Genomic DNA, 10,990 nt, shown 5'->3' on the forward strand with positions numbered 1-10,990 from the left:
TTTCAAAAGATCCCAAATAGCCAAAACAATATGGAGAAAGAAAAACAAAGCTGGAGGTCTCACATTTCCTGATTTCAAAGCATAATACAAATCTACTGTAATCAAAACAGTTTAGTGCCAGCATAAAAACAGACATACAGATCAGTGGAACAAAACAGAGAATCCAGAAATAAACTCTCATGTATATCATCAAATGTTCATCAAAGGTGCCCAGGCTACACAATGGGGTAAAGAGTAGTATCTTCAACAAATGGGGCTGGGAAACTGGATATCCACATGCAAAAAAATGAAACTGGACCCTTACCTTAGATGATATACAAAAATTAATTCAAAATGGATTAAAGACAAAAACATAAGACCTGAAACTATAGAACTCCTGGAAGAAAACATAGGGAGAAAGCTTCATGACATTGGATTTGGCAATGATCACCTGGATATGGCAACGAAAGCAAAAAAGAGATAAATGGGACTACATCAAACTTAAAAACATCTGTGCAGTGAAAGAAACAATCAACAGAGTGAACAAGCAACCTACAAAATGGGAGAAAATATTTGCAAACCATGTATCTGATAAGGGTTTAATATCTAGAATATATAAAGAACTCTTACAACTCAGCAACAACAAAAATCCAATTAAAAAATGGGCAAACAATTTAAATAGATATTTCTCCAAAGAAGACATACAAATGGCCAACAAGCATAGGAAAAGATGCTCAAGAGGGACTCCCCTTGTGGCAGAGTGGTTAGGAATCCGCCTGCCAATGCAGGGGACACGAGTTTGAGCCCTGGTCCAGGAGGATCCCACATGCCGTGAAGCAACTGAGCCCATGCAACACAACTACTGAGCCTGCACTCTAGAGCCTGTAAGCCACAACTACTGAGCCTGCCTGCCACAACTACTGAAGCCCACGTGCCTAGAGCCCATGCTCCGCAACAAGAGAAGCCACCGTGATGAGAAGCCCGCACACTGCAACAAAGAGTAGCCCCCGCTCGCCGCAACTACAGAAAAGCCCGCGCGCAGCAATGAAGACCCAACACAGCCAAAAATAAATAAATTAATTAAAAAAAAAAGAGAGATGCTCAACATCACTAATCATTAGAGAAATGCAAATCAAAACCACAAAGAGATTATCATCTCACACCCATTAGGATGGCCGCTATCTAAAAACCAGAAAATAACAAGTGCTGGCAAGGGTGTAGAGAAATTAGAACCCTTGTGCGTTGTTGGTGGGAACGTGAAATGGTGCAGCTGCTATGGAAAACAGTACGGTGTTTCCTCAAAAAATTAAAAGTAGAATTACCAAAAGATACAGCAATCTCACTTCTAGGAATATATCCAAAAAAAGTGAAAACAGGATCAAAGAGATAATTGAACACCCACGTTTACTATAGCATTATTCACAATAGCCAAGGGTGGAAGCAACCCAAATATCCATCAAAAGATAAATGGATAAAAAAAAAGAGACAGCAGTAATGGAGAAACAGAGGAACAAAAATGATATAAGACATATAGAGGGACTTCCCCAGCAGTCCAGTGGTTAAGACTCTGCCTTCCATTGCAGGGGGCACAGGTTCAATCCCTGGTGGGGAACTAAGATCCCACATGCCGTGTGGTACAGCCAAAAAAAAAAAGACATATAAAAAGCAAATATCAACAGTAATTAAACATAAATGGACTATACTCTCCAGTCACAACACAGAGATTGGCAGACTGGATTGTAAAAATAATCATAATAATCCAACTTATCTTGTCTACAAGAAATACACTTTAGATTCAAAGACACAAACTGGTTGAAAGTAAAAAGATGGGAAAAGATATACCATGCAAACAGTAATGAAAAGAGAGCAGGAGTGGCTATACTAATATCAGAGAAAATAGACTTAAGACAAAAATTGTTACTAGAGACAAAGGAGGACATTTTATAATGATAAAAGGGTTACTCCATCAGGAAGACATAACAATTATAAACATATATGCACCTAACAACAGAGCTCCAAAATACATGAAGCAACACTGACAGAATTGAAGGGAGAGACAGACAATTCAACAATAATAGCCGGATACTCCAATATCCCACTTTCAACAATGGGTGAACAAGTACGCAGAATATCAACTGTAGATTAGTTCACCAGGGCTGCCATTACAAAGTATCACAGGCTGGCTGGCTTAAACAGAAATTTATTTCCAACAGATTTGGAGGCTACAAGTCCAAGATCACGGTGTTGGCAGGTTTGGTTTCTTCTGAGGCCTGTCTCCTTGGCTTGCAGATGGCCACCTTCTTGCTGTGTCCTCACATGGTCTTTCCTCTGTCTGCGCACATCCCTGGTGCCTCTTCTGTGTGTTCTAATCTACTCTTCTTATAAGGCCGACGGTCAAATTGGATAGGGCCCAGCCTAACGGTTTCATTTTAACTTAATTACTTCATTAAAACCCTATCTGCAAATACAGTCATATTCTGAAGTACAGAAGGTTAAGGCTTTACCATATAAGTTTGGGGGTGGGGAGGACACACAACTCTGCCCATAACAAACAGGAAATTAAAAAATGATGAATGGGATTATCTACATCCTATCAGGTCTTCCAAGCCATGGTACGGATTTTGGCTATAACTCTGCATGAAATAGCCACTGAAAGTTTCTCAGCAGAGGAGTAATGTGATGACTCTCAGATTTTTAGAAAACTACTTTGGCTGCTATGCTGAAAACGGATTGTGATGTCACAAAGGCAAAAGCTAGGAGGTGAGCTAGGAGGTGTATTAGTTTCCTATTTCTGCAGTAACAAATTATCACAAACTCAGTGGCTTAAAACAATACAAACTTATTATCTTAGGGTTCTGCAGGTTAGAAATCCAAAGTCAATCTCACTGGGCTAAAGTCAAGGTGTCAGCAAGGCTGGTTCCTTCTAGAAGCTCTGAGGGAAGAAATCATTTTCTTGCCTTTTTCAGTTTCTATAAGCCACCTCGGCTCATGGCCCCTCCAAGCATCACTCCAACTTCTTTCTTCCATCATCACATCTAATACTCGTTCTGATTCTCCTGCCTCCCTCTTATAAAAACTCTTGTGATTACATTGGGCCCACCTAAATAATTAAGAATTATCTCCCCTTTTCAAGATCCTTAACTTAATCTTATCTACAAAGTCCCTTTTACCATGTAAGGTAACACATTCACAGGTTCCAGGGACTAGAATGTAGACATCTTGCAGAGGGAGGAAGGCATTATTCAGCCCACCACAGGAGGCTATTCCAACAATTCAGGCAGGACCTCCCTGGTGGTCCAGCAGTTAACACTCTGTGCTTCCAATGCTGGGGATGCGGGTTTGATCCCTGGTTGGGGAACTAAGATCCCACATGCCGCCAGACAAGAGATAATGGTGGTTTGGATCAAAGTGGTAGCAGTGATGGTGGTGAGAAGTGGTGAAATTCTGAATATATTTTAAAGACTGACAGGATTCAAGACAGACTGGATTTGGGAAATGAGAAAACAAAAAGAATAAAAAATGACTTGTTAGGAGTAACTTTTTTCCTTCTAGGAAAAAAAAAAAGGGTGTTTATAAAGCCTTTCACTATGAGTCGTATCAGTCTCAGATCAAGAAGTGTTAAGGATCTAACATGTCCAGAAATGCACTAAGTGCTAGAGACAAGAATGAGCTTGAACCCAGCCTATAAGCCAAGATATCTCAACAGGAAGCCATTTTGTGGACCACAGGATTCAATTCAACAAATATGTGACTGAATATCTATGACATTCTGGCTAATATGCATACTACAGAACAACACAAGTGTGTGTGTGGTGTGCACCATATAATACTTAAGAAATGTTTGAAAAGAGAGATGAATGGTGACTAGAGTATTAGGAAAGGGGTGAGATAAGACATGAATTTTGGAATTAAAAATGGCATCCAACCAGAAAGACTGCATAAATAAATGCTCAGAACTGGAAACTGACTTGGCAAGTGTGGATATCATGGGCAGCAGGATCTCCACCCAAGTACCTTCAACAGCAAAGAAACATGCATACTCCCAGGGGTGTGGGGTGTTGCCTACAACACAAGCTTGAACCCTCTTTCAAGTATCATGGTTTACTACTATCACATGGGCCTTTGCTCACACCGTGCACACTCTGAAATAGAAGCACAAAAATGACAATGTACCTCCCCAAAGCTGGTCAACAAATCTCCCAAAAGTTTCTACAGAAGATCACACAAGCCACTTTCAAAAGGAGCCAACTGGATCTGTCATATATATCCAAAAAAGGGAGAAAATATGTTGAGCAAGGACTTTAGGTTTCTTACACCATTCAAAGAAAAACTCAAGAATATTCTCCAATTACACATTTTAACCTAGTGGTTCTCAACCCTGATTATAGGCAAGATTCACTTGAGGTGAACACACCAATGCCCAGATGCCTACTCCAAACCAATGAAATAAAAATTCTCTAGGAGTAGAGCACAGCATTCTTTTTTTTTTTTTTAATTTATTTTTTGCTGTGTTGGGTCTTCATTGCTATGCGAGGGCTTTCTCTAGTTGTGGCGAGTGGGTGCTACTCTTTGTGGCAGTGCACGGGCTTCTCATTGCAGTGGCTTCTCTTGTTGCGGAGCACAGGCTCTAGGTGCACAGGCTTCAGTAGTTGCAGCACACGGGCTCAGTAGCTGCGGCACGCAGGCCCTAGAGCGTGTGGGCTTCAGCAGTTGCGGCGCACGGGCTCAGTAGTTGTGGCTCGCGGGCTCTAGAGCACAGGCTCAGTAGTCGTGGCACAGGGGCTTAGTTGCTCCGCAGCATGTGGGATCTTCCCGGACCAGGGACTGAACCTGTGTCCCCTGCATTGGCAGGCAGATTCTTAACCACTGTGCCACCAGGGAAGTCCCACATCATTCTTATTTTTAAAACATCTCCATGTTGGGAATTCCCTGGTGGTCCAGTGGTTAGGACTCCGCACTTCCACTGACGGGGCCCCAGGTTGCATCCCTAGTTGGGAACTAAGATTCTGCAAAGCCACGCAACATGGCCAAAAAAAAAAAAGATCCCCATGTGAATATAATGTACAGCCAGGATTAATAACTACTACTTTACTGACATGTTGGGGATTTCACTGTTCCAGATTCCTCTTTGGCAACCTCTGTGGCTCCCAGTCCTGGTTTTTGTGACATGGGTGATATTACAAATATTAAATAATTGGTACAACATTAAACAGAAAGTAGACTGACTACAGCACTGGAACTGAGTCAAGACTCCCTGCTGGGGCAGTGGAGGAGACTCCCAGAGAAGAGAAAACATGCAGGTAGTAGCTATTTCACAAGTCCAGCAGTATTTCACTACTTTAGCAACCGGCACATGCTGGCTCAATACCTGCCCTTTCTCCAACTATCTCACAGGGTATGACAAAATTATCAAAATAAGATCTGCATGTTCTTGATTTATTGAAAGAAACAGAAATGTATGATGGATGGCCCTTTAAACAACATAAAGGTCAGGGCTCTACAATCAAGTATCAAAGATACACTGGAGGGCGGCAGTAATTCCATAAAGTTTGGGAATTGTTTTCTAAAATCAAAAATAGTATAATCTACAGGGAACTATATTCAATATCCTGTGATAAACCATAACGGAAAAGGATATGAAAAAGAATGTATATATATGTATAACTGAATCACTTCGCTGTACAGCAGCAATTAACACATTGTAAATCAACTATACTTCAATAAAATAAACTTTTTAAAAACAGTATAATCCATGTATCCCCTCACTGGGTCTTTTTCACAGTTCTATAATACCCTGAATTCACTTCAAAAGTGATTTCTTAATTTCTCAAAGGGCAATTCTCTACATGTCAAGAAAACTGATACACACAGGCAAGGCTGTATCTGAGGCCATGTGAACTTGATTTTCCTGCTGAGGATGCAGCAACATGCCACCTTTCTTTAAAAAGTGACTGGCTGAAAAAAAAAAAAAAGTGACTGGCTGTAATGCAGGGGACAAGGGTTTGATCCCTGGCCCGGGAAGATCCCACATGCTGCGGAACAACTAAACCCATGCACCGCAACTACTGAGCCTGCGCTCTAGGGCCCGCGTGCCGCAACTACTGAACCTGCATGCTGCAACTACTGAAGCCCGCGTGCCTAGAACCTGTGCTCCGCAATGAGAAGCCACCACAATGAGAAACCCGTGCACCACAAGGAAGAGTAGCCCCCGCTCACCGCAACTAAAGAAAGCCCACGCGCAGCAACAAAGACCCAACACAGCCAAAAAATAAAAAATTTTTTTAAAAAAAGTGACTGGCTGTCTCCACACAAATTCTATATATTTTCCTAGTAAACTGCTTGTCTCTCTACTAGAATATGTATTCTTTGAGGGCAGGGACATGTTCTGGGTTCTACATCTTTAGGACCTAGAATACTGCCTGGCACATAATAAGTACTCAATATTTGGTGAATGAACAAACGAATGAATGACTACTTTAAAACAACCTGCACTATAGCTGAACTTAACGTACCCGCTGGAAAGGAGTTTAAGAAATTGACCTCAGAACGATGTTTAGAAAGAAAGAAATCCCTAACTACTATAAGTTACAGAAACTAGAGTACATTTATCCTATTCACCTCTTACATTTGTGCTGGGCAATACTTGGTCATATGACATGTAATTTTACCTTTTTTTTTTTTTAACAGACTTAATTTTATTTTTTTTGGCTGCGTTGGGTCTTCGTTGCTGCACACAGGCTCTCTCTAGTTGTGGAGAGTGGGGGCTAATCTTCCTCGCGGTGCGCAGGCTTCTCCTTGCAATGGCTTCTCTTGTTGTGGAGCATGGGCTCTAGGCACGTGGGCTTCAGCAGTTGCAGCACGCAGGCTCAGTAGTTGTGGCACGCAGGCCCTAGAGAACGTGGGTTTTGGTAGTTGTAGCGCACAGGCTCTAGGGCGCACGGGCTCAGTAGTTGTGGCTCGCGGGCTCTAGAGCACAGGCTCAGCAGTTGTGGCGCACGGGCTTAGTTACTCCACAGCATGTGGGATCTTCCCCGACCAGGGATCGATCCTGTGTCCCCTGCATTGGCAGGGGGATTCTCATCCACTGCACCACCAGGGGAAGTCCCTAATTTTACCTTTTTAACAATTATTTTATTACGTTGGCACAGTCACAGTAATGAAACACTATTAGCATTTACAAGCTGAATTTCTCCAGGATCTAAAACTGTAAACCAGCATAAAAATTAGCACATGCCAATGACCTTAAAAAAAAATAGGTTGTATCTTTCAAAGGTAGACTGGTTATCTTATGGTATTTTTCCTACTTACCAAAGCAATGCATATTCATACACAAAGAAATTTTTGAAAATACAGAAAAACATAGAGAAGGAAAAGAGGCACCTGTATTCTCACTACACAAGACAGTGTGGGAATTTAATATCCTAATTTAAATTCTTGGGGCTCAGGACTGATAGTTCAGGCTGCTGGCTCACTGAAACATCATGTCACAGTTAAATAAAGCTCATTTAAGTTTTCTGATCCTTTCTACAAGCTCTTGTACACATCAGCTCATTCATCTACACACAACACTCAAACAGTTCCAAGATTAAGAGGGAGCACTCTGGAGCCAGACTGCCTGGGTGAGAACTCCAGCTCCACCAGTTACTAGGCGGGTGGACTTGCACACTTGAAACCTCTCTAAGCCTCCACCTTCCACACCTGTGAAAAGAAGCTAATAACAGTACTTACCTCAGAGAGCTGTCATGAGACTTCAAGGAGTTAATATTTGTAGAGCATTTTAAAGTGCCTGGTAACATTAAATAAGCATTTGCAAAATATGTTTTCAGAAGCAAAAATAAACTACCCTTTCAGCTTCGAAGTGGATAAATGGTCTGCGTATTACATACAAAACATTTTGCCTAACGATCTTAAAAACAGGCTGCGGTTAGGTAGAGAACTGTTCCGAGAAACTATAATTCCTACAGATCATCTAATAAAAAGTCTTAGGTTAAACGGAAGAGAAAGAATTACCTCATAAACTTGTCTAATATATCCTCTACCCACATGTGCATTCGGAGGGACTGAAATCCATAGTGCCAAATTAGTTTAATCATGTTTATTATAAACCAGCTGTTCTCCTCATATACCAGAGTCTCTCCGTTATACACCCCCACTAGGCCACTAGGGCTCTGAACAGCAGAGAGACCTGCAAAAACAAAGAAAGGTAGCTAAGTCAGTGGTTTCTGTACTGCTCAAATGAGAGAAGGTAATCTGAAGCTATCGGGGACATTCTGAAGTGAGTGAATTCGGGCTTCCCCCAGTTCTCAGGAGACATGTTAAAGGAGCTCTATCTTTAGAACAGTGGGTGATACACTAGACACCACACTTTCCAAAAGCGGATTCCCTGAAAGATGGGTTGGATGATCATGCAGATATATCAAAATGAGACTGGCTATAGTTAGTCTAAAAAGACTAAAAAGTCAAAAGAAAAAAAGAGGATGAGCTGAATTCAACTTAAAAACAGAAATGTCAGACATGACTCTTGGCAGCGTAAATGGCTCCTGACATACACTCGCCTTCATGGAGGAAAGAGGCCCAGGAGGCGTCCACCGGAGATGTGGCAAGCAGCTAAGGAAAAGAAGTCAGCCCCATCCCTGTGCAAATCCTATTTTGCATAACTGGATATTCCTGATAACTGGAAGAAGGCCAAAATTACACAATATTCCCTGAGGAAGGAGCCTGCAGAGGCCGGCCACGCTTCCCCCCACACCTGTCCAGTGCCTCTGCTGGTAGGCAAGCAGTCCGATGTCCCAAGTTCTAGGCACATGTTTGCACCTACAGCTGTGTGAGTGACCTTAAGCCAGACAACACCTCAAGCCTCTGGGCCTCATTTCCCCAGCTGCAAAATGAGCACGCTAGGGTGTCTGCTAACTCAAACCATTCTTTGACTCTTTAACACGAACCCAGAGGTCTGAGAACCCACAGCAGCCATCCCCACCCTGAGCCCCGTGGGGCTGTAATTCCAGACAACTGAAGATACAGGTAACCAGTGTCCCATTACAGCAGAGCAGCTCCTAAGGCAGTACCAACTGCTAGCAGGAAAGTGAGGAAAGCAGTTTTACCAGCTTCACTGTAAAAGGCGGTTAACAAGGCAGGAAAGTTTCAGTTCCCTATCTGATAACAATATCCGTGCATATTGAAGCCTGCTTAGCTCTAAGGCCAAATTACATACCCAGGTCCTTGACAAAACGCTTCATGTGCAGATTTAAAGGATGGATGACAGAACCTCCTGACTCATATTCTTGCCCCTGCATAGTCACGGTGGCCAGACGGCCCCCCACCTCTCCTTTTTCAAACACGTCAATCTTCACATCGTTCCCAAATTTCTGCCGCAGATAATAGGCTGCTGAAGTGCCACCAATGCCAGCTCCAATAATCGCTATGGGGGAAAAAAAAAGGAACAGGTTTTTTTCGCTCTTACCAGCTTTGTAGGTTTGCTTTGTTTTTGAAAGGCCGTAAATCAACAACAGACGTTGCTTAAGGCTGTTATCAACAATTTAGGGAAGGCTGGGGAGGGGGAGGCAAGTGGCAGCTGCAGTGAAGATGGAACTATGAATCTGGACACTGCCCCCAGACAAAAGTGGTAGTTAGACCTTTTTTTTTTTTCCAGATGGCCCAAGAGTCTCACAGTTCGTTGCGGAAGGACCAAGTGGACCGCCGCACACCCTTCTTTGTGCCCAATGCAAAGGAACAGAAGAGGTGGGGCCTCTCCAGGACGCATTTCAAATAAAGTGGCCGCCATTTTTGCCTTGATTTGTTGTCTCGTTAATGTAAACAGGTTAATGATTCCAAAGAACACGGCTTAAAGGGGAATAAAAGAACAAAGCAAAACAAAATAAACAGGGGGCAAACCACCAAAACGACTCAAACTAAAAGAGTGACTGTTTCGGCTGTGTAGTCGTCCTAGGCAGAGAACTTGTGCAAGCCAGGGGACTGTGCCAGCCGGCCGGCTTCAGCAAAGCGTACGGGGGAAGGGCACCCCAGCCCATCACTGGAAGCAGACGCGGTCAGCGTGGTCAGCGCGGTCAGCTTATCTGCGCTGCTTGGTGTGCTGTACCCGCGTGCGCCTCTCATCTGCAGAGCGGAATTGGCCCGTCGCTCCCGGACCAGCCAGAAGACCGACCTCCCAACAAGTGCAGCAAGGGAAGGCCGCGGGAGGGGCCTCAGCCTCCCCGGAGCCCAAGGCCTCCGACTCAGGGGGTGCAGGGAGGCCTGGCGCCCGCCCGCCAGCCCGGGTCGCCCCCCTCCACGGCCCATTGCTCAAGTAGGCAAGTCTCCACGCCCGGGAAAGGGCGGTCCCTGGGGCACGTAAAGCGGTCCCGAGGCGCGAACCGGGAAGACCTCCACTTGCGCAGGGAGCTCGTTGTACGCGGCCCGGCGGGCGTCGCGGGTGCCCGGCCTGGCGCATCAGGCAGCGGCCGCCGGGCGTGGGGCGCGCTCCCACCGCCCCCGCCGCGCGCCGCCTCCTTCTCGCCTACCGATATTCTCCGGCGGGGCCCGTGGCTCGGCGCTCCCGGGGAGCCCCCAGCTGCACAGCAGCAACAACCCCAGCCACAGCCCCATGGTCAAGCAGGCGAGCCGTCCAACGCTGCGCTCCACGGCTCTCGGAGCGCTGCGGTAGAACTGGAAAGCCCAGCTGTCCGCCCGCATTTGAGTCTGCGCTCTCTACCCGCCCCGCCCCCTGGCTGGCCTCGCCCCTCCAAGCCCCGCCCAGGTCCACCCCCAACCTACCCCGCTCTGCTGCACAGGCCCTTGACACCCCACGGCTGCCCTTGACACCCCAGGGCCACCCTTCCCTCCAAGAGCTGCCAACCCGGTCCTCTCGGTCCCCCAAGCCCGCCCTGCCCCTCCGAAGCCCACGTTGCTTCAGGGAGACACCAAAGGCCCCAGAGGAGGCTCACCCCAGCTTTTAATTTCTTCAGTCGTGCCTTCTGTCCCTTCAGTAGCTCTCGCTCAAACAATGCACACAGCT

General features: G+C 45.1%; 1 protein-coding gene across 1 annotated transcript in view; it reads right to left on the reverse strand.

Annotated features, from left to right (window-relative positions):
- PCYOX1 (prenylcysteine oxidase 1) overlaps window positions 1–10,683 on the reverse strand; it is a 22,403-nt gene extending 11,720 nt beyond the window's left edge. Inside the window, exons 1-3 of the mRNA XM_082426043.1 lie at window positions 10,497–10,683; window positions 9,191–9,397; window positions 7,990–8,164 (exon numbers count right to left, since the gene is read on the reverse strand). Coding sequence (XP_082282169.1) covers window positions 7,990–8,164; window positions 9,191–9,397; window positions 10,497–10,668 — 554 coding nt within the window. The 5' untranslated portion in view covers window positions 10,669–10,683. The remainder of the gene's footprint in view (window positions 1–7,989; window positions 8,165–9,190; window positions 9,398–10,496) is intronic.
- Window positions 10,684–10,990: the final 307 nt, after the last annotated feature.

Source organism: Balaenoptera physalus (assembly GCF_965194825.1).
Source record: "Balaenoptera physalus genome assembly, chromosome: 15".
Taxonomy (NCBI): Eukaryota; Metazoa; Chordata; class Mammalia; order Artiodactyla; family Balaenopteridae; genus Balaenoptera; species Balaenoptera physalus.